We start from the raw sequence: 25,374 nt of genomic DNA, 5'->3' as shown, positions 1-25,374 counted from the left end.
CAAGAGAATAACTATTCTCATAAAATAGAGTATAGTACTAAATAATTGAGCAAAAATACTAACATTATCAGGGTCCTGTTAGGCAGTTTCAATTGTAGTTACCTTAACAATTTCATACAATATAGAACTACTTTCTATATAACAATTTATATTACAAACAATAAATACCTACATAATCAAATATTTATCATTTAATCGTCTTGATTTGTCTTTGTTTTCTCAGCTTCAAGTTCTGCTAACCTTTGTTTGATTTCTTTTGTATCCTCACCATGAGATTCATTATAAGCAAGAGACTGTTTTAGTTGAAATTCTTCTAAACCCTCAATTCTGCTATATAATGATCTTCCTAGTTCTTCATCTATATCGTTTTCTTCTCGTAATATGGTGAAATAAATCATGAATACTGTTATACTCGTTATAATAACATAGGGCTCATACCATAATCTCGGTTCAGAATGTACACCAGTTCTAGTAGATTTAGCAGAGTATTTGCTAGCGGGACTTGTAGAATATTTTATCGGTCCTGTATCTTCAATATTTTCTTTAAATACTTTGGTACTTAAACTCAAACTTCGAAAAGGAAGTCTAAAAAACAGAATATGAACAAGGATGTAAAGATATTATATTTCAACTGACCTTCCAATTTGTTTGAATACCCTTATAGGTACTAATCTAAACATTCTAAAGTTTTATTTTGGAGTTAAAACAATAAATTTTTGATATAATGACAAAAATAGGTTAATGTCAGTTAAAGCAGTCATTTATTTCAAATTTATTTGGCAATATGAGACAATAGCCATCTAAAATAATTCATGCTGGGACGGCTACATCTATAGAGTTCCATGCTTAAATAAAATCAATTAAAAAAGAAGATTCGTAGTCATGACTACGAAAGTTGTCAATATGTTTACAAATGTTGCATTTTATATGTGGCCGTGTTATTTAAGATTTAATTGGTAAAAGAATATTAATTTCAAAAATGAAGAATAGTCCAACTTTATCTAATGAAGATAAAATATCGAATATTAAACAAGTTTGTACTGGATTGCAGAGTCTAGACAGAAAAATAAGAAAGCAGACTTTTGCTGATTTAGAAAAGTATTTGTCAGCAAAAGAAAACGAATTCAGCAATCAAGAATTGCGAACTATTTTTGTTGATATCCATATTTATGTTCTTAATGGCCTACGTGATAAAACAGAATCAGTTCGGGAACAGGCTATAAAATTTATAAAATATTTTCTTATTGATAAATTACCTTTGAATGACTACTATCTTACTTACGTCTTTCCAGTATTAGTTGAACGACTTGGTTCAGTAGAAATAATAGAGGAATCTGAAGAAATTAGATTGCAATTACTTCAATTATTAGAAGATATAATTTCGAAATATAACAACACAGCACAACTTGTGCCATTTCTTAATGATTCAATCATAATTTTGTCTGAAACTGTTAAAGACAAATATCCAGTTATAAAAGAATTAAGTTGTCGTACAATAATACATTTAGCGAATGCTTTACCAAAAGATTTTCACAAACAAGCAGAATCCCTAATAAAACCTGTCTTAACATGTTTTTCTCACCAAAGATACAAAGTTAGAGTTGAAGCAATACAAGCTATTGGGGAAATTGTGATGCATAGTAGCTACAAAGCATTAGATGAAGCTGTAGGCCCTCTGGCTGAGAAACTTTTCGATCAAATTCCCATAGTCAGAAGAGCAGTTGGACAAGTAAGAATCTTTTTATAAAGTACCTAGATGAGCTTTGCTCAGTATTTTGTGTTTTCTAGAAATTATATTTAAAAAGAATCACATACTGATGAAATGTGAATATTTTTCGATCTTGCTGACATAATAATAAAAATAAGATGAATTTATTTAATTAAAAAAATCTCGATTGCATTTAGTTTAATATTATATTAGGAACAAAAACTTATTTTTTGTACTTTATCAACCAATTACGTAAGTATAAATATTTTTGTCATCACAGTTTCATTTTGAAATCGGGTCCTAATCTAAGAGTTTCTTCCATACTATATTGTGGGTGGGTATGTCTAAGATTTTCATTCGGAAGATAAACTTTCAATATAATTGGTTTCTTAACTTTAGAAAATGCCACATATAACATGTCATGCATGAAGACTGGACTTGACTTAAAGATAACCTCAACAGATTCAAAAGTTTGCCATGGAATTTGGGCACAGTCATGGCAAATACAGATTTAATTTGGTGACGCTGCATGGTGCAGTTGTCCTTTTGATAAGTCTACTGTTATTGTTGATATATGTACTTCTTTGCTAGATTGTTCACAAGTAATAATTTTTGCCTTTATTATGTGAATACACAAACTTGTTACCATGTGTCTTAAACCATTGCATAGTCCTTCTGATACATCTAAATTACACAACAAGTTTATTAACACATTTTGTTTCAATTTTAGTTCGTGTGGTGTCAAGTCTGAAATGTTGACACTATTCAGAAATTCTATTTTGTAAATTCAACTGCTTCTTCAGGTTGATCTTTCATTGAGCCATAGTTTTGATAGATTTTGTTCTCTCTAGGAAGTTTGACGACTATATTATCATCAGTCTTTCATCCCCTCATATTTTCCATTAGCTAAGCAGTTACCAAATACCTCATCAATAAGATTATTGCTTGAAATGATATTATGTTGGCAATTCAATTTCTTCCATAGTATTTAGGGTCAGTTCGCCGTTACCTAATTCAAACTTCAAAAGTCTTGAACTGGACCATAAGGAATATCACTTGATAGAAAGATCTAATAACTTTGGTTTATTCGCACATGGCTGTACAGGCAGACAGTAGTGAAAATCTCCTCCTAGTACTATTACTTTTTCAGGGAGATTTAAGTGATAGCATTGGGACTACTCCAAATGCCTTCTAATTATGTTAAACCCTAATAAAACAAAATTTTCTAAAAATGAATACTAGCTAGATGGATTTATTTCCTCCGAAACTCCCTGTTTACTAAATTCCATGATCGTTGTAACTGTTTCCGAGATGCATCTTATACATACAAGAATTGCTCAATTAAAGATCTAAGATAATAGAGCAAAATATTTTTTTATTGTTTATAGGTAGCTGCAAGATGGTTACTGGAATATAGAGACCGGTATTCATTCTTTCACAAAATTTTACCTCTATTACTTACTGGCTTAAATGATGAGGTGCTGGAAACGAGAATGGAAGCAGCAGAACTCTGGGAAAAAGTTGGTATTCAATATCAGAATGAAAATGAAAAGGATTTCAAAGAGGAGTCAGGTAATTTGTTGTAAAAATACTATTCAGAGAACCTTAATATACTTTTATTCTAAATTTACTTTCAGATTATCTGATAAAGCCTCCAAAATATTATCCCATAAACGTGAAACGCCCCAATTTAGGTTGTAGAGGATTAGTAAAACGTAATATTTGTAAAATAGCACCAGGTATAGCAAGAGAGCTGATGAGTTGGCAAGAAGATGTGAGACTACGCTGTGCCCAGTTACTGTGTGCTTTAGCTTTACATGCTGAAGAAGGTATCACACAAAATCTGCAAGATCTTTTTCTTTCGATGTATTCAGCAGCAAAAGATGATGATCCAAGGGTTGTCAACAATATTGAATGTGCTTCTGAAATTATTGGTTGTTTTGTTAAATCCAATGTTTGGTCTGACCTTATGTTACCCATAATTGAAGATGGGCCTCATTATGGGCATTTGACTGTTCTGCAAGGATTGGTGAAAGGAGCTCCCACAGAGTATTTAGATGGATATATTGAGAACATTTGTACAATATTGGCCAGGGATTCTATTTGTTGTAGCCGGAAGGTAAGAGTCTCTAATATATTTAAATATTTACAGGTTGTATAAGTCTTTATGCTTTATGAACTTCCCAGCTAAGAAGTAATTTGTTATGTTCCACAGCCCAGAAATCCTCTTAACAAATGCAAACTACAGATAATAGTTATGATTTTATGTCCACCTAATCTAATTGATCTCTATCCAAAAGTACCTCCCAAGAGAGCTAGGGCACTTTGTAAATGATACTGTTGAATCAGTTTTTTGAGTATGTTTCAAAAAAGCCAGCACTAATAAACTATTTAATATAAAACTATGAATTTTCTGTTTTTTTCTTCATTCCATAGTTCCTGGTCAGCATTTGAATAAGAAGTAGTGGGGCCTGGGGCTAAAATCGACCCGGGGCCCACTGATAAAAATAAAAATCAGCTCGAAACTTGTTTAAATATAATATATTAATTTTGTATTAAATATAAATTAGAAGGATAAATAAATTGAAATTTTATTTCATAAACTATTTAAATTTCTAAAATTTAATTAAATTAATTCATTCACTATCCATTGGATTTTAAATACCGTTCATTTTATTTATATTTCCAAACAATTTATGGAAAAAAATTTCGCTATGGATCCAATATTGCTTTTGAAATAAATGATCAAATTAGTAATTTTGCGGGATCCCAACCTGCTCGAGGCCTGGGGCTTCAGACACCCCCTCAATTAGATACTGGTCCTGGTGCTTCAGCCCCCCCTTAAATCCGACGCTGGTCCTGGTATATTTTTAAGTTTATAATAATTTTTCTTTTAATTTCTTTTTTTTTATTAAATGTTTCCTGTTTTTTATTTTCACTTTCATGAGGTCCGATTCTACTTATTTTTCACCTTAACTTTAGTCTTTTATTTAGTTTTATTCGATTGTTATTCTTCTTGGCGATATGGTTTTTTTGAACTTTTTATATGGAGTGTATAGGTACCTCTACACTCCATAACTTTGTGAAATCCTACTGTTTTCTTATTTTACAATTTCCTTCTTTATCAATAGTCTTATTTTTTCATTTTGCTTTTTCTTAGGTTCTCTTCTTTTCGTGATAATATTCCTAATCATAGGTTTATCTAGGTATTATTATCGACTACTTGATTGCCCATCCTCAATTCTGTCATACTTTTGTTTTCTATCGCAGTTTATGTTTTTGTTTTAGTCCAAGCGGCGACCGCCGTGAAAGGGTGGTTAACCAGAATAAGTACTAAATTATATTTTATTAAATTTTGAATATTAGATGAATAATAAACCATTGGTCTGGCGGACTTTGACGTGTCCAAATTTTGTTATTTTAATAAAATTTCTAATTTTTTTTTTTTGTAAAATCTATCCACATAACTTAAGTATAATTTTTCAGTTTACGATGGCGTTTTGACTAGATAAATACAGAAATTCAAGTCTGACGTTCTTGTTCTTGACGCAACTGTGTGTCAGACAGTCCCCAACAAACTTATAACAACAACAAATTTTCTATACAAGGTATAAAAAAAAATTAAACGTCAATATTTTTATCTTTTATTCCTCTTTCAAATAGAATTGGTCTGGCACGTGAATACTTGACCAATATTTTGCCAGACCAAGGTTAAGTACGTTCTTCTCTCCTACTTGTTAAACGCGAGGATTTTATTTTTTAGTCTATTGATTTTTTTATAACTTTACAATTTTCGAAGCATAATTGACGAACGATTTCTACAAAAGTATTATTTTATCTTTATATTAAAAACGCAAAGATGGATTTTGTAAGATTTTTTGCAAAATTCTATCTTAACATTATGAGAAATAATTTTGTAAAGGTTAAAAAAGTTTTCTGCAGTATTTAGGTCTCAGATAACAAATCTTTTTATATCATAATAAGAAACAAATATCGTATGATAGTAAAAGGAGCAAAACATCATTTATTTTTTTTTTCAAGATTTATTGTCTTGAACATTTCATGTTAGTTTAATTAATTAATGTATTGTTCATCAAACGAATTTTTTTTACCTTAATTGTATTTGCTACTATATAATTCTAGTTTTTTTAGCTAATTTTTAAAAACATATATTTGATTTGAAATGAAAGAAAATCCTGTTAACTTGAATTATTTCTATTTATATACTTACATTAACAAATTTATCTTTATTTGTATTGACTTTTTGTGAAGATTTATCATATTCGTCAACAACAGATTTTTTTACAGCAACTAGATTACGGTAACATTTCAAATAATAACCTGCAGATGTTTGTAATTCGGGTATTAATATTAAATCGCCGTACTTGAAATGATTCTGTTTTCTTATTTCAATAAATAAACAACATCTTCGAAATGTGTCAGCATTAAACGATAATACTTTCTCCTTGTTAGTAGTGAGATTACAGATAAAGCATTTCATTTTCTTAATTTAATAACTGGTTATTTAGCTAGATAGACGTTTCTTAGAAACACGCACGTCACATTTTGACAAATTAAACAGGTTAAATGGTTGAATGAAGTCAGTTACGTTAAAAACAAAAAAACCTCGCGTTTAACATGTAGGAGAGAAGAACGTACTTAACCTTGGTCTGGCAAAATTTTGGTCAAGTATTCACGTGCCAGACCAATTCTATTTGAAAGAGGAATAAAAGATAAAAATATTGACGTTTAATTTTTTTTTATACCTTGTATAGAAAATTTGTTGTTGTTATAAGTTTGTTGGGGACTGTCTGACACACAGTTGCGTCAAGAACAAGAACGTCAGACTTGAATTTCTGTATTTATCTAGTCAAAACGCCATCGTAAACTGAAAAATTATACTTAAGTTATGTGGATAGATTTTACAAAAAAAAAAAATTAGAAATTTTATTAAAATAACAAAATTTGGACACGTCAAAGTCCGCCAGACCAATGGTTTATTATTCATCTAATATTCAAAATTTAATAAAATATAATTTAGTACTTATTCTGGTTAACCACCCTTTCACGGCGGTCGCCGCTTGGACTATTTTCACTTCCCTTTCTTATCCTTTTTATTTTGATTTCTACTTTGTTATTTAAATGTTTTGTCCAATTCATCCCGCTCTCTTGATATATTGACTACATATTTTATTATGTGATCTGATTATATCCTTGCTTTTTTCTCTACTAATACTATCAAATATGATGCAAGTATCGATAATGAACCTCCTAATTTTTTTATTTTAAATTCTGCTGCAGGAATTTGACCTAGTGGTAATGTAAATTTTGATTCATTGATCTTCTAGTTGATTATTTATATTAATTAATCAGGTGTTTTTATCTCTTTTGGGATATTTTGTTATTTTTCTTCTTATTATTGTCTGCCTGCTGATAATCAAAAAACAGAATGTGTTGGTAGATTCATATTGATAGTGTTATTGGTTGATCTGGACAGAAGTCCGATAAAATAGACTGTCTCAATGTATCAATTTTATTTTATATTTTAACAATCAGCCTTACAAAAATCAAAAAAAAAAACGAGAGAAATTAATCTGTCACCGTTCACTCCCTCTCTCGATTGAAAGTATTAAACATTAATACTGAAACAGTGCAATCACGTTCACGACTGCTATTCCTAAATTTGGCGATGCTATAAACCAACTACTTTTTTCTGGTGTGAAATAACTTTCCACAAAAATCTTTTTTTTAGTTTTTGGTATTACTTTATCTTTTTTTGTGTTATTATGTAAGGTCACAAATATGTGTCGTTAATTTAAAGTAAAATATTATTAAAATAAATCACGTCACAATAACGTGACTTGATATTTTGAAGAAAATCCTACACATTTTAGGATTTTATGCCCAAAATTAAAGACAAATTTTGTGAATGTTTAAATTTGTAAAAAACTCATAATTTTTAAGAAAAGTACTCAAATAAAAAACTAGAAATATAATAGAACGAATGGAACATGCTCTCTGTACTGGAGAGGATAATTTTTATTGATTCTATTTAGCAACCAATTTCCGTTCCATATGCATAGGTCCAGAAGATGAAAGAACACTTTCATGTCCACCTAACTTTTTCTTGATTTGCAGTAATACGATGTCATTTGGTCTGCTCTGTCAACTCCGGACATATACCTGTTATACGCAGCTACCGTTTCAGAATTAAATTTCTTTACTCCCTTTTGTGAAGTTACTTCTGTCATCCCTAACTTATGTTTACTTGAAATCATAAGAACATCTCGTTTATCGTGCCAATTTAAAACTCTTGTCCATCCCTTTCTTTTCCATATAGAATTACCCTTTTTTAGTTTTGTAGATACATCCCTTGGAGGATTTCCTTTTCTATTTTTCCGTAAAGTACCGCACACATGTAAGTTTTATTTTCAAGAAGTTATTTGGCTAATTTAAAACTGCCGTAAAAATTGTCCATATAAATTCTGTGTCCCATTTGAAAGAATTTTCCTGCAAGCTTCTTTACTACCTCAAAAGCATGACCTTGCTCATTGGTCACGGTACCTTGTCCGCAATATATCAATAAGTCTAATACAAAACCTTCAGGAGTACAAATTTATGTATTTGGTATGTATTGTCTAAATTTCAGCCGTCCTCTCCAAAAGAGTAACGCTTTATCCACCGATAAATTTTCTGATGGATAATATACTTTGTCAACATTATTCAAGATGTGAGAGGTGAGATTGGAAATTTTGTGTGTGTTTCCAGATATAGGATGATCATACACAGAATCACTGCTACAAGAATGTAGTAAAAAGGGCATATGTATGTTTCCGATAAGAAGACAAAGGCCTAAAAATTTTTGAAATTCTTCAATATTAGTATCTGTCCAATTGCGCACATTACTTTTTTCTTCAACATTGGGATTGTTGATCCCATTTATTTATTTATTTATTCGTAACTGTCGTTATTCCCTTCATCATCGCTGATATTCATATTTTGATTAGCGTTATTTTCTTTATTATCTGTATTAGTTCCATCTTCATCAGACACATTCCTTTTACTCTCTTTTGAACTTTCACTTTCCTCATCACTTTCCAGGCTGATATATAATTTAATCACTATCATCGGGTAGTTCTAAATCCGGTGTTCAATTTTCATCAGTTCTCTGGCACGTTATACCTCAAAAGCCGCATTATTCGCTTCCTGTTCGAGGTCATCGTCATTTAGATTGTTTCTGGACATAATTTCTAACCCTTAACAACCTAACCTAAAGGCCGGGTAGGCAAAGACAAAAGCCACTTAAAAAAACACTGACTTTTTCTAGGAAAAAACCACCCCAATTCTATTCAAAATACGACTAAACAAAAGTCCATACATCAGCATTGCCTACTTGAGAATCTCGTGATAAAAATAATTTGAAATAATCAGTTGGCTACTCTGGTAATTACAGAATTGTGTAACATAAATACATAATAAGTTATAACCACGTGTTACAAATATGTGTCATCAATAAATTTGTATACAAAACACTCACAGATAAGTTAAATTATATAGTATTAAATGGGACCTAGCTCAATAACATTGAATACATACAACAATTTTATTATTATTGACCAAATACCACAGATATTAACAATCAATTTGGAGCCAATATTAACAATAGCAGCCACGTTTATTTTAAAGGTTATGTCTACAGGGTCCGTCCGATTCCAAAACTGTGTGTAATAAGTGCGCTCCAGACGTGGCTAGAAACCGTAGTCAAATCGCATCTCTCGCCTGTGGACCGTCAGGAAATGATTTGCATTCAAATGCAATAAAGTGTATGGCACATATATATGACTGTAGTTTCCAAGGAAAACTATGCATCACATATATGTGCCAAGTAGTCGTGAATGTGTTAAATGATATTAATATTAATCTTCATTTCACAAAGTTTTTCACATGACAAACCCTTTGTGAACAAGTCTGCAGTATTTTCATTGCTTGAAATATATTCAATATTATTTAATTTTCAAGAAATGATACTTTATATCTATGTGCTTAGCACGCTTGCTATTTGCAATTTCACAGTTCAGTCCTTTGACGTACAACAAATCACAAACACTTGCAGCTGCTGCAACATATTCTACATCAGTCTAATGTCTATTTTATTCAATGCTTCTATTTATGTTTTGATCTCTTCCCACCAACAATTTTCCATCGGTTCCTTGTAATTTTTAGGTTCTTCTTCACTTCACATAGAAAAAAATGCTTCATACATTTCATAATCACTCAGATACTCAAGTATATTTTGTGTTTTCGTGGATTATTACCTTCGCTTTGCAGGTTTTCATTTTCTTCTTCTTCATTGTATTCAATACCTATTGTTTTGTTCATCTTCTTTCTTCTGTTGTTCATATTTCTTCTTTTGTTTATCTTTCTTTCTTTTTTTATGTTCTTACTTCTTTTCTACGTCCTCTTTTCTTTTGTTCATCTTTCTGTCTTTGTTCATGTTCTTTCTTCTTTTCTACGTCTTCTTTTTCTTTCTGATCATCTTAATATACTTTACTCTTCATAGAGGTAGTGGTCTTCTTCAAAATTTCGTTTTTTTTATGGTAGTAAAAGTAAGTTTCATCGAATCTCACATCTCTTGACATAATAACCAACCATTCTATCTTATACCTAAAGTTAATTGCGTCCTGAGGAATGTCCTAGGTTGGTCATTATTTAGAAACGATCTAATAATAAAAGGTGAATCTTCCAAACGAACTGGAAGTAAAACCGTTCAGGAAGAAAAAATAGTCGTATTAAATAATCTTCGATGAAGCAAACATTGATCGAAAAGGAGTGTTGGAACCATGCTACAACAGTTGCATGTGGATTTACATCTTTACATTATGAAAATTCATAATGACATCAGTAAATCCTGCATTCATGACAACAAACGGCAACGTCTGGAAGCAGCTTCTAGTGATTACCATCTCTTTCCTGAGTTGAAGATACACTTTGGAGGGACGCATTTCACAATTGACGAAGAGCTGGAAGAAGAGGTTTCAAGCTGTCTTCGCGACGCGGCGGCAGACTTCTACGACTAGAGGACCACGGGTGTGGAGATCCTCACCCTATCCAATGGTCTGGGAAAACGTTATTTAAAAACTCGCGTTGAATCACTGCAAAATGTGGAGGAGCACTTCATGCGCCTCCTAATAATATGTGTGTATGGATTTTGGGGTAGAGTATACACTGCGATCCAAATGATCTATTTTAGATCTATACATATAGCAGGGTTGCTTTAAAAAATTCCATTGTATATAGTTGACCTTGGGAATGTTGAGACATTCGACCAATCCAACGCTATGGAGAAGGGTTACCTAAAAACTCAGTAACTGTAAAATTTAGAGGAACACCGTCATGTATGACCTACAGATGTCTTCTTCTTGTTGGAACTACATCCACCACAAGAATTAGAAGTTTATTATGTAGAAAATTGAGATTTTCCTCACAGGTTAACGATGCAGAAAGACAAAATGGTGGTAATAAATCATGTATATGAATGTACATATAGATTTGAGGTCTTGTATACATTACCACCCAAAGGATCTATTGTATCCCCCTTTTTTGCTTCGATACTGGAGAACCTAGTGTTCACAGCTGATCCCTTAATCTCACTTCTTTTAAAAAATCTAGAATCTGGGATGGCTGCAATTGCCATAGATCTTCGTTTTCTATTTCAAGCGCGTCCAGGTGTAGTGCTCTGGAGTTCCTTAGTTCCTTAGTTTCACACTTCGAGAGAATGTGGATAGAGGTTTTGTCCTCTGTACAATAAAATCTGCACGCCGCATTATCTGCTAGGTCTAGCGTCTTCATTTTGATACATTCAGCAGATCTTCTTTGGTTATAGTTTCCCAGAAAAGTCTTTGCCTGTCCCAGCCCCTGTAGGTTGTCCCAATAATTGGTTATACTCCTATCTACCTTCTTTTCCGGTACTTTTTCCATTGTTCTGTAGCTGATACAGAACAGAAGGGTTCGGGTCCCATGAGGGGCTTGTCTGCCCTCGCTTTAACGAGCTTATCAGCTATCTCATTTCCTTTAGCTCCGGTATGTCCCGGAATCCATTGTAGGTTAACTTTATTTTTGTTTCCTAGCTCGTTTAATTTTTTCCCAAACGTGTTTGGATTTTATGATATTGGAGCTTAGAGCTTTAATGGCTGCTTCACTATGGGACAGGATGATGATCTGTTTGCGATAGTTTCTCTCTAGATTTATCGGAATGAAATTTTCAATTGCATAAATTTCTGCTTAGAAAATGCTTGGTGCGCTACCCATGCTTTCAGAGTGCTTGGTTCTGGGCATGTACAGTCCTATTCCAGTTCCGTCTGCTGCCATTTAATGGTATTTCTGTTCATTTCTTATTTGGTGTTTCGATTCCACTTGCTTTTACATTTTATTATTGAGGCGAAGTTTTTCTAAAAACTGAACTTACTAAACTATTTAGGATCGATCTAAAAATAAGATGTGAATCTTTCAAACGAACCGGAAGCTCATTTAAAAAAAAATAACCGATCAACTGTTCAGGAAGAACGTTGACCGGTTATTCTATGAATTAATCGACATTGAACGGAAAGGAGTGTTGGAACCGTGCTACAACTGCTGCATGTGGATTACATCTGCCCAAATGTAGTCATTATGAAAATTAATAACGTCATGTCTTCAAAAGTTGGCTTCATCCGGTAAACAGATTATTGGCAGCAGAATTGGGATTGTTTGCGATTTTATTTAAAATCCATTGGCAATATTATATACATAGTAGTGGATAATCACTAGGTAGAAAATGTTGAACACGTTTAACACGATATGGACAAATAAATTATATTTTAGAATATTCCAAACAGCTATGTTACTACCATTTACTTCATTAGTAATTTTTCTGGAAGTCGTTTCTGGATGTTGGTCAATAATTTGGCTTTCCAGTTGTTGAGTTATCACATTTCTGGATAGTCCAATAATATTCTTTGACTTAGCCAAAGTTCCAGTATCTTGTAAACGAATATTTATATGAGTGAACGTATCAGAACATTCCCATTCACTAATAATTACAAAAAGTGCATATTAGTAATTTTATTATTATTTAATAAACGCTACGTCGGTTTTCTGCAACCTGGTGAACCCGTTCTCCAGCCAAATGGCCGCACCTGTACCCGCCATTTAAATTAAGAAAAAAAAACATAAATTTCAAAAAACAAAAAAAATATATCCCCAAATCGAGAAGAGCCGTTTCTACATACACCAAAGCTCTCTTGTTGTTTTCTTCTAGCCAATGGTCAGTCGATTTTCCTTCTTTCCAGCCAACACAGCCCCACGCAACCCTAGCCCTGCAGATGAACAACTCCTGTATCAGTGCCAACTCCAACAAACCTAACTCCTAGAAGAAATTTCCCTAATTCTACCTAAAAATGTTCCAATTAATCTCTCTTTCTCTATTAATAAACGCAGATATCGTTGTTAACATAAAAATCAGTGTGATAAAAATTTCTCATTTGTTTTTTGCGTTAGTCTTTAGCATATTCTTTCGAATTACTTCTAGTATCTTCACCAGGAAAAATAAATTTCACTTATTCTGAGCTCATTTATTACAAATTACATTACAATATTTTAGATTACTTAGGAAACACTCTGTACCCTGTATAATATAAAAAACTAGAAAAATTTAATTTTAATTTAATTTTTAGGATAAATATCAAGTTGAACTGATCAAATGTTTAAGAGTATTGTCTGAAAAATATCAAAAAGATACAGATGAATCAATAGGCTTCTGTTTGTTCAAAATAGCAGTATCCGTATTTTCTCTTAAACACCCTGACAATTTAAATAAAATTAGCGACGCGGACATTTTAGAAGAACTGAGAAAATCCCTACATTTGCAAAGCATTCAACAATTATGGAAACTCTATTCACCAAAACTACTGAACCACGTTAATAAGAATCCAAGTTTATGGGTAACTGTTACTGAAGAAGAATGTATATTTTTATTTATTCTGACAAACATGGAAGAAGCTTTTGGAGAAAATTTGGAAATTATTAAAGACATACTCGTGCAGGCCCTTGATATAGATTGTGATTGTGAAAGTCGTCTGAAAATATTGTACGTTTTAGCTACACTATTTGAGAAAAAAGACATTATATTTGGAACACAGAGAGATGTTTCCGGCTTTTTAGAAAAACTTGTCCAAGGTATGTATAAAAAAATTTCAATAATTGCTCCTCAACAATCGACTACCAATCCTTTCTGTCCTGAGCGTGGTGCCTCCAACGTCGAACCCCTAGCTGGATCAGGTCCGCCTGAACGTCCTCCAACCAGCTAAGGCGCCGTCTTCCTCTCAGTCGCCGTTCTCCAGATTATTTTATGCTATCAATGATTTCAGTAACAGTACCTCGCGTAGCAGCATCACTTCCTTTTTTCAAAACAATTATTTTGTAGAAATGCGTTGAAAACTTTACTGTCACTAGTATAACAATTTATCACTAGTGTAATAATTTTTTACTTGACCATGTATAGCAATAAAATCAATTTCCTACATGACTGGGAGGGCAGCTGCTGTCACTAGTGCCGGAACGGCACATGGCTAACGGATTAGTTTGTTACCTATTTGGTAAAAAGTGGACAGTGAGCTCTAGCGAAAAGGAAATCGTTAGGACGTGGTGCCCTCGAATTCCTTGAAGAGGTTTTCAGTTTTTCACGCACTTACCCTTGGTAGCTGAGCCGTTTTACCTTAAACGAAAAGTGCACCGAGATTGAAAGGAATTTCGGGAGGGTGAATATCTAAACAAAAGATCTAAAGATAACAATTATATTGCAACAATAAAATAAATAACAAATGAGCCTAACTAATTAAAAATAATAGGTACAGTGACAAACAAAAAATATATACACTACCGACGGAAAGTTTCCGGACAAGGTTTTTACTTTTAATTGAATGTTTACTCCCCATATAAAATTCGGTGAACTTCTAACAAAGCTTCAGTCATGAAAACATCGAGGCGTAAACATAATTGAATTTCTGTTTGCCGAATCTGTCGGAATGCGTTTGTACACAATTTCTTCAAAATATTCCTGCCAGACAGTCTGCAATAAGCAGTCGCGTGGCTAGGTGAGATTTATTTAATTCATAAATTTCTTTGCATAAAAATAAATATGGCGTTCTTTAGATCATGAGCGAATGAAGACAATGAAATTACACAGTGTAGTGAGAATAGATTTAGATATACAAACACAACAACAACAACAACAACAAGTTATTTCAAATATGTTCGGTTGTTTACAAAAGAAAAATATTCAGCAATCTGATATTGCAATCATAATAAGAATTGCTGAATTGACTTGGTGGTCCAAAACGAGGCGCGTCGACAACAGAACCCGTTTTTAAGAATTTCCAATACATCTTCCACACTGCTGAACGATTTAGTTGTTGAAATTCGTTGAAATAGTTTCGTAAACCACGCTCGTATGCAGATACGACTTAGACACAACTGTCTTTTTCGATAGCGTTGCCAGATTTATGAGCGTTGCCGAATTTACGTCTGTAGTTATTTTAAATATATTCGAATTCGAAAAAAGGAAAATATTCAGTAATCTGATAATGCAGTCATAATAAGAATTGCTGAATTAACTAGAGTAAATAAATTTTTCATTTATCCGAAAGGGATTGAGATGGATCAATCATAGAACCGAAAAATATGTAAAGAAAAACTGAAATCAGTTGACAAAGTTACTCAAGATTTTATAGGTAGGACAATTTATAGTTTATATAAGGGGGACAGGGTTGCGGCAGAAATAATACAGCAAAAGGTAGCAGATTATCCAGAATACAATTATACAAGTTAAGAAACATTGCGTCAATTTTTGTCATCATGTAGTTTTGAACACAGAAAATTGAATAAACGGATGGAAATAACCAAATCGTGAAGAATTGTTCGATGGCGACAGATAAAAGACTACCGTAGTTGTGATAGACGAATGGGGTTCAAAAAGGGCTCAGTTCACGTCTGGTACCCTGTTTAAACCATACTCCCTTACAGGCAGATACATTCTACTCGTCTATTTACGTTTTATAATTCAATATCCAGTTGGAGCAAATTAACTAGGCATAATAATGATTTTTTTCCAATTAAATATACATATTTTAAAAAGTATTTGAATAAAATAACAAATTTATAAAATGAGGTATCTACGCCTATGGTAGATCAAATAAAATTGTCGGTAAGTGCTTCGAACAAGTTTTGATAATCTTCAATTGATATCGGAAGAACGATACGATCATGTCTTCGACTTTCCCACTGTTTGTGAAAAAGAAAATCGTCATCTTTAACATTCAGTACAGTGGTGCCTCACACAACGAACTTAATTCGTTCCAGGAGCAAGTTTGTTATGCGAAAAGTTCGTTATGTGAAACGCGTTTTCCCATAACAATACATGTTGAAAAAATAATTCGTTCTGTAGCATAAAATATGCTAAGATGACATAAAAAAAGATAAATGTTTTGTTATTATTTTTATTTAGATACATCTAAAAACATAATTTAAAAAAAAAACACATTTTTTTAAATTTTAAGTAGAGTCTACCGAATCTTGCACATCTTCATCCATTTTCTGCTTTTTGGCTGATGGTTTCATGAAAAACCTGTCCAAAGTCGTTTGTTTTTCTCCAACATCTACCGGAAATAACGAACTGCTTCAGCTGAATCCGGATAGTGGGCATTGGTAAACTCCTGAACTGAATAGAGGTTTGATCTTGAGGTCTCCGCCAGCATTAGACGAAAACATAAGTGTAAGTCTGTCCTTCATGGCTTTGTGTCCTGACAATTTCTTCTCCTCTTTTTGTAATGGAGGTTCTGATCGGCAGTCTTTTCCAGAAAAGACCCTTTTCATCGACATTGAACGCAGTATCCTTCATCCTTGATAAATTTTTGAAAGTTAATAGAGAACTTTTCTGCTTCTTTTTTGTCAGCACTGCCAGCCTCACCATGCATAGTAACGCTATGGATTCCACACCTTTTCTTAAATCTAAAAAACCACCCCCTCTGGCTTTGAATTCTTCTTTATTATCTTGATTGTTGATATTTCCAGCGACGTTTTTCTTTAGATCGTCATAAATTATCTTGGCTTTGTGACAGATAATATCTTGGGTTGTTACGTCACCTTTCACCTGCCTATCCTTAATCCAAATCGCTAATAGCCTCTCCATTTCATCGTGGATTGAAGACCTATGTTTTCCATGAAATAGTATTGATACTCCTTTGGCTACTTTGGCTGATTTGATTGCATCCTTATTTGTCAAAATGGTGGTCTTGCTGAGGCCAAACTCTTTGACGAGGTCGCACTGTTTTACCCCACATTCACTCCTTCTAATTATTCCCTGTTTCATTTCAACAGAAATCACTTTCCTGCTTTTTTAGAAGCCATGATATAAAAAAAAAATATTGAAAAAACTGGTACAAATCAAATCAGGACAGAAAACGCAATGGGGCCCCGTGTAACTTCTAAAGCAGAGGAAAGTCCCTAATCATCATGTCAAAAATGGATAGGAAGCTAACTGCACCGGAAATTCAAATGCGATTCAATGAAAGTCACGATAAACAGATATCAGTAATTGTAGTGAAGGAACGCTTTAAAAAGATGTCCTAAATGACAGAATTTGTACAAAGAGAACGTTCTTACGACGCGAAAACAGAAAAAAAAGACTAGAATGTGCCTTTGCACATAAATATTGGACAGTAGAAAACTGGGAGCAAGTCCTGTGAACTGATGAGTCCAAATTCCTATAACTCCAACTGTTAAACATGGAGGTGGCTCTAAGATGGAGAGGGGATATTTTTCATATGCTGGAGTAGGGGATCTCGACAGAATTAAAAGAGCCCTGGACAGAAATGGTTACCATTACATATTAAAAACGCATACTAACCTTTCTGGGGTGCGCTTAATTGGCCGTGGGTATGTGTTTGTCTCAACTATGTATAAAATAAAGAAGATAGTGGTGAGTTCGAAATAATTAAATGGCCCCACAATCTCCGGATATAAATCTAATAGATTTATTGTGGGATGAACTGGATCGGAAAGCTAGAAAATTGAATCCTACTTCTTTGGCTCTACGAACGTCTTGGAATAATATACCAAAAAGTGTGTTAGAAAAAAATGCTACGTGTAGTAGTGTGTAGTGTGTAGTAGAAATTAGTGGCGGTCAGAGGTGGTCTCTTTGATTGAAATTGTAGCAGTATAAAATGAAAGAGACAAAATATGTTCATGGTTTTAATCGTAGTATTTTTAAAATAAAACTTGTCTTAACTTGATTTATTTTACTTTTTCATAATTGTAAATAAATTTTCGGAAACTTTTTCTCCGCAGTATATATATCAACCCAAAATCTACAAAGTTATGTTTATCCGGACAGAGTTGAATTTTTGAAAATCTTCATATCAATTCAAAAAATTCAAAGTCATCCACAATCTTAACCTATAATAATTGAATATCATTCTCATAACGACTTATTAGCAACAAGATTCAACAAACTCAATATTTATGTCAAGTGTCAGTGTTGTATTTTGTGTCTCATGAGTTAAATAATTTACACAACATTTCAAGACAGTACAATTTTCGGTTAATTAATGTAAGTAATTTTGAATATCATTATACGTTTATAAAATGTATACAACATATTTTTACATTGTATTTTGACTATATTTTCAGTCCCCGATGATGTATAAATATTCGAAAGCTCGGAGTATATATTAAAAACAGTACACTTTAGTGTTTGATCGCCATATTCCCACAACTATCAATTTCATAAACTAGTTGGTAAATAGTATAAACAAATAGCACAAATAGTCAGTTTATTTAATAATCAGAATTTTTCTATATTTCAAAATTATTATTTGAATAATCTACACATTTGAAAACCAGTTATAAGACCAATTATATATGAACACTACCTAAGACTTTCCGATTGTATGCATTCATTTTCAATTCTTTCTTCAAAATATCTACTTAATAGATTTACAAAATAATATAATATGTATAGACACTACTAGATTTACCCGCTAATAAAAACGGACGTATTTAGATACATAGTTCTCTATTAAAAATAATCTGTCAAAATAAAATCTTGTGCATCCGTCTGCCACACCTTATCTCAAATTTTAAGCCTGGTAAATAACGGGAACCGTCCTAAAAAAACTTTAATCAAAAAAAATTATATTTCGCGACAACCGACCTCAATCGACTTCAATGAATGTCAATCGACAATATCTGACAAAAGTAGACGCCAATTTACATGAAAAAAACGCTTCCAGCACTTTCGAGGTTTTCATTCACCTCGTCGCAACATTCACTCAAACGTTATGAATCGCGGAGCACCTCCACACTAAAGGTCGCTAAACGAACTCTCGGGATCGCGGAGCGGCTCCGCTTGCAGACGCGAAACTGACTCGCCCACAGTCGCGGGGCTGATCCTGTTTTGGGGATTCTTTTATTTTATAGAAGATCCTTTTGCTGACTAAGATCCCCATGCAATGTGTTTTTTTTTTGAGGAATATGAAATACATATCGTCAGTTGATAACAATTGTTGATGTATTTCTTTAACGTTGCTTAACAAATAACAAATTATTACAAAATTCGTTGGATCAGTTGTTTACAATAGTATTAACGAATGCAAAAATTTTATAGTTAGACGACATTAAATTATTTTAAATAATTATTCCTTTTTTTCAATTAATCTGTCTGTTTATTATAATATGACGAAAATTTGGTCTTTATAATGTAGCCCCATGCCCAAAGTATTGTTTGGATCTTGTGAAATTTTCAATGAATCAATAGAGAAAAACACAAGTGTCTAAATCTGGAGAGTGGGACGTCCACTTGTCATAATTGAGATGAGGCGGTTTGAAAATGCTCAGGAATCCCTATTCTCGGTTTTGTTCATTCTATTTACGCTCTCCTTTTATTTCCCTTTTTATATTTGTATCCGGAATGTTTCAATAAAGAGATACTTTCAATAAATCGAGTGGTCAACTAAGAAAAATACATTTTTTGCCAAAAATCGATTTTATTCATCAATGTTATCTGCTTCAAGGGCAATACATCAATTCCAACGCTTCTCTAACTTCTCGATACCGTACTTGTAGAAGAATTTGCCTTTTGCCTTAAAATAGGCTTCGGTTTCAGAGATTGCTCCTTCATTTGAGCAGAAGTTTTTACCGGGGATCATTTTTTTCGGATCAGCGAATGGCCAGTAGTCACTGGGGGATAGATCTGGACTGTACGGTAGATAAGGAAGTATAATTTGTTCAATTTAACCATCGTTTCTATCGACTTTTGAATCGGTGCATTGTCTTGGTGAAACGATCCAACAACTTTATGTAGCATTCGATATTGATTGCCTCTTTCTCGTCTCCTTTCCATCATAAGTTTGATTTACCCATTTCAACATAATATTGTCGAGAATATTGAGTTAATCGCTGCACCGATTCTTCCTCAAACGCCAGGCTCATTGCTACTCATCCATTCTGGATTGCTTGCACTTATTTGAAAGCAACGCTTTTGTTGCATATGCAGCACTAGCAGCTGATTCAAGGGGATATCCTCTTTAAAAATAAATAAATGCAACATTTGAAATTTTCACTCCTACAGATCCAAACTTTCGGCGCAAGGTCCCGTCTTGTTCCCATTGTATCTTCACTCTGGCTATGTTATTCGCATTAAGACAGAGATGAGTTTCCAGTTTCAACTTAAATTAATTATTAGCTGCTTTCCATTTACGCCGGAACTCACATAATTCTCACCTTTGACGTCGTTACTCAGTTCAATGCGCGTCCCTTTTCTGTCTCACAAGTGAGACCTAACTGAGCTTTTACCAGCAATCTGCACAAGATTTTGACCGTGTGCTTTAGTGAGTTTTGTGAACTCAGATTGAAAGTGAAGTTGAGGACATCACGTTGCCAAATTTTGTCACAAGTACACAATTGTACACTCATTGATGTAAATAATCTTATTGAGAATATTAAAATTACGTATTCATTTTATTTAGTGAGCAGTAACTGTTTTGACATAATAATTTCCCATTATAAATTATTTAAATTTGAAAACATTGCACAAATGTAACCCAGACAGAGATACAATCTCTTGTGTGTAATTCTGTTAGTCATTTAATTGAAGGATACAAAAGGGTTCCTTATATTTATCATCCATTAACGTATTCTCTCAGATTACTAAATTTCTGTCTTACATTAATGTGGCTGTAAAGAATCATAAATTTAGCTACTTAAATTCAAGGTTCATAGTATTCATCAAGATTTATGGTACACGATCTTAATTGGGACCCACATCATAGATAATTGATTCCTGGTGTCCCTTGGACACTTGAGTGTATCAAATTACGTACTTTGTTTTTGTATCGATGTGACTATAACGACTATACTTATAGATAATTATAATCTTTCATAAAATAGGATTTTTCAGTATTTAAGAGCGGTCTGTAAACAGGTAAATGTCTCAATGATGCCGAATAGTAATCTCCAGTTATTGTTCTACCCTTATCCAAAAAATCAATCATGATTACTCCATAGCAACACCAAAAAACTGAAGCAAGAACTTTTCCAGCAGATTTTTGGACACAAAACTTCTTAGGTCATTGAGAATCAGAGTGTCGCCATTCCATCGATTGTTACTTTGTTTCTGGATCGTAGAAATGTACCCAAGTCTCATCCATAGTAACAATTTGGCTTAAGAAGTCTACATCGTTTTCAAATCGAGAACAGATCGAACGAGATGCTTCTACCCTTGCACGCTTTTGGTCAACATCTAAACATTTGGAGATCCATTTTGCAGCAAATTTTCTCATGTCCAATTTGACGTGAACTGTATGATGAACGCGTTCGTATAAAATATTCAGTGCTTCAGAAATCCGTTTTAACCCAATTCGACGGTCTGATAAAATCATGTCATGAACTGCATCGATATTTTCGGGGACTGACACAGAAACTGGCCTTCGGTGGACATCTTTTTTCTTTTAATTTATTACGTAACTCTGGTTTACTTTTTTGACGTCAAACTTTACACTGACACTTCTAATAAGTTATTGTTCGTTGCTATGGTAACGCAATATTTTGTTTATGCATGGAACTGGTTTAGGCCAACTAGATATCACTACATCTTCGTATTTACATTTAAATTGGAATTTCTGGAACCGTTAGCGATAATCTTGCTGAACACTATGACATTATCAAACAGACTAGTAAGGATTAAACTGTATATTAATAATCATTAGATGCTTTCTTTTCATAGATATATTCGTGCCTTCTTTAATATGGCGCGCAGGTGCAACATGCGAGGCTATACGGACGATGGCAGCATCTTGTTTACAGAGCGCTCTCTTACCTACAGACGGCGTTGAAATATTTTCTGCGGATAGTTTACCACCCGTAGTGGAAGAGTTATTACCACTGTTGATATCGTTGTTGGACGATCCATCTTATCGCAGCAGACAGATAGCTGTAGAGTGTTTGACTCTGTTGAAAGAAAACTGTCGCAGAAAGAATATTTGGACACTCGAATATCTTACCAAGATTTATCCAGGTTTGTTTATAATTTTATTTATGAAATACCAATTATTTATTCCAAAATGACACTTGCAAAGTATATTCTTGAATTCCTACATATTTTTCTATGTATAGACTTTAGAGCGTATAGGTAAGGAGAACTGTATTAAAAAGTGATATTTAAAAAATATCATATGAAGGTGGCGCTTTAATAGCAAGTTGAGAGATTTTAAAAGCAGCGCCAGAATTTATTAAAGTAGGATAGTAAATTGATTTCTTATTTTAAAGTCATACTACCTAACCTAAAATTTATAATATTCTTTAATTTCTTATTTCTCAGACCTTCTAATATATTAATACTTCTAAATTTTCTCGACTTTAGATCTGTTCTGTTTCAAAAGTAGTTTTTTCAATAATTTTTTATCTATCTTTTAAAAATTTCAAAACAGAAGAGATCTAAAATCAAGAACATAATATAGAAGCATCAACCCAGCACACTTCACTCTGTTTATAACTACTAAATTCAAATAATTTCCTCTTGCTACATTAGTGCCATGTTGGTAGTCTTCGAACAATAATTTGCTGTTTACAAATGGGCACTTTTTCACCTTTCGGTTCTCTTTTCCTTTACACTCCATAGTATAGACCACAGACATGGTCGGAAGTTAGCAGTCTCAGTTTCAATCTTGACAATACAGTAGCATTAACCTTTAAATATTTTCTGTGATTAGTTAGTAAATTATTATACTATATAAAATATTTCCTTTTAAAAAAATATAACTGATTCAAGTGAACAATTTTAAAGTTCAGATTAAGTTTAGAAGTTTTTTCCCAATACCCTGAGGTCCATCCACATAGAATAGGTGAAGATTGAATCCTCTTCGATACACTCTTCAATTCGAAGAGTGATACTGAAGGATCTTGATTAAACAAAAAAAATTGTACGTGTTGTAAATAAGCTCTAAAGTTATTTATTTAGTACAAACCTCAGATTTTTTTAAAAACCAGATGTAATGATGGAATTAACCTCTAAAAAGATTTAACTGATTCAAGTGAACAATTTTAAAGTTCAGATCAGTTTCAGTACATTAACACGATACATAAGGATTAAGTTTAGAAGTTTTTTCCCAATACTCTAAGGTCCATCCACATAGAATAGGTGAAGATTGAATCCTCTTCGATACACTCTTCAATTCGAAGAGTGATACTGAAGGATCTTGATTTAACAAAGAAAATTGTACGTGTTGTAAATAAGCTCTAAAGTTATTTATTTAGTACAAACCTCAGATTTTTTTAAAAACCAGATGTAATGATGGAATTAACCTCTAAAAAATTTAACTGATTCAAGTGAACAAATTTAAAGTTCAGATCAGTTTCAGTACATTAACATGAGGATTAAGTTTAGAAGTTTTTTTTCCGAAAACCCGGGGTTTATCATTTTTGAAACAGATATTATAGATTATTTTTAATAAAATTGTATTTTTAGAAATCCTAAAGAGATTGGACGATCCTACGGATAAAGTACGTCTGTCCGCGCTAAGAAATCTGCCTTTTTTGTTCAAAGATGTACCGGAAAATTTCAAAAATTCAACTTTCAAAGCTCACCATGAACTTATTATAGATACACTTCTAATCCATTTCGACGATGAAGAAGAATCTGTTCAGAAATTGGTTAAAGGTAATTTCTAATATGTGTTTAGAATAGAAAAAAAAATTATTAGAGCATAGGAAGTCAATAAAAAGAGCAATTTTATTATATTACCAAATTCGAATTATCTCAGCGCAGTGGGAGGCTATTATTTTTGCAGTCTCAACTTTCATGCCCTCTATAAAATGATGTTGAAGAAAAAAAATTTATTATCCATCAATAATAAACAAAAAGTTTTGTATGGAATTATAAAAAAGAAAACAAGAAAAAAATATTTAATCATGCATGATTTTTTACCCTTATAACCGGTACTAGACCCTTAAAAAATAACAGTTAACATTGAGGGCATTATGTAATCAACTTTTCCAGTCAACTTAAAATTAAATATGCTGAAATATAATAATAAATGTAGAGAGAACATATCTCCAGCATGCGTAAGGTGGAAGCTTTTGAAACGTGGCTCTTTAGACGGATCCTTAAAATACCATGCACACGGATCGGGTTACCAACAACGAGGTGCTAAGACGAATGAACAGAGAACGAGAACTATTAACCATTGTAAAGCTTCCTACTTTGGCCACATTTTTAGAAATCAAAAATATACCTTGTTGCAGCTGATCATGGAAGGGAATATCGAAGGCATGCACGGCCTGGATAGAAAGATTTTCATGGTTGAAAAACCTTCGAGATTGGTACCAAGTACGTGATGCCGTAAAGGGAACTATAAGAAGGAAAAACAAATTAATTAGGAAAGAATCAAACACAGCAACTTATGCCATTAGAAGCGAATTCAGACTCTAAAATAAGCAACTTTATAATAAAGCAGGCCGTAATAGTTTCTTTTAAGGAGAAAAGAAAAAAAAATCAAAAGGTACTCGTAGAGCACTTGTGTCTGAAGAATTTTTTTAATAAAAAAAATTTATCTCCCCGCATTGTCAACAATTTAACATTGAAAAAGTTATTTTTAAAAGTGCCAGATTTTGTCAAAACTTGTTTTAGATTTTGAATAGCAAGTAACTGCACTCATAAATTTGTTCTAGATGTTTTGGAAGAAGTTGCAAAAATAAATAAAAAGGAACTTTTGAATAAACTGGAACGTCACAAGTCTTTATTGAGAAATCAGAAAGGATGCGAAGATTTGATAGAAAGTCTTGGAGATTTGAAAATAACTGCAATAGTCGATAGTTAATCAGAGTGGTCAGAATTGTTAAGCAATATTTTATATTATTACAATATACAGGTTTATTACAGAAGTTTTATTTACCTTCTTAAAGTTTCTAAAAATATTCTTTAAAATGAAGTCACAAAAAATTTTAAACAGATCCATATAAAAAGATTTTGTCTACATTTTTTCATGATTTGCATAAAAATCTCCCTCCAATTTTACGTGGGTCTACTAAGCCCGTATTTGATTAAGTAAACTCTCAACATAGAAGACGTCGTTCAATTT

At 32.8% G+C, this 25,374-nt stretch overlaps 2 protein-coding genes across 2 annotated transcripts; one reads left to right on the top strand and one right to left on the bottom strand.

Annotated features, from left to right (window-relative positions):
• Positions 1 to 131: 131 nt before the first annotated feature.
• LOC130897620 (uncharacterized) lies at positions 132 to 819 on the bottom strand. Its single transcript, XM_057806556.1, has 2 exons — positions 637 to 819; positions 132 to 585 (listed from the first exon to the last, which is right to left on the bottom strand). The coding sequence occupies exons 1-2, from the start codon at positions 678 to 680 to the stop codon at positions 192 to 194; spliced, it is 438 nt and encodes a 145-aa protein (XP_057662539.1). The 5' UTR covers positions 681 to 819; the 3' UTR covers positions 132 to 191.
• A 39-nt stretch (positions 820 to 858) lies between these two features.
• Positions 859 to 25,177, top strand: LOC130897617 (dynein axonemal assembly factor 5). Its single transcript, XM_057806552.1, has 7 exons — positions 859 to 1,729; positions 3,097 to 3,280; positions 3,346 to 3,827; positions 13,420 to 13,921; positions 22,023 to 22,313; positions 23,763 to 23,954; positions 24,965 to 25,177. Exons 1-7 carry the CDS (start codon positions 980 to 982, stop codon positions 25,111 to 25,113), a joined length of 2,550 nt encoding a protein of 849 aa, XP_057662535.1. The 5' UTR covers positions 859 to 979; the 3' UTR covers positions 25,114 to 25,177.
• Positions 25,178 to 25,374: the final 197 nt, after the last annotated feature.

The sequence above is a fragment of the Diorhabda carinulata genome, chromosome 8 (assembly GCF_026250575.1).
Source record: "Diorhabda carinulata isolate Delta chromosome 8, icDioCari1.1, whole genome shotgun sequence".
Classification (NCBI taxonomy): Eukaryota; Metazoa; Arthropoda; class Insecta; order Coleoptera; family Chrysomelidae; genus Diorhabda; species Diorhabda carinulata.
The sequence above is the reverse complement of the archived record's forward strand: the minus strand, read 5'-3'. Positions and strand labels throughout refer to the sequence as shown.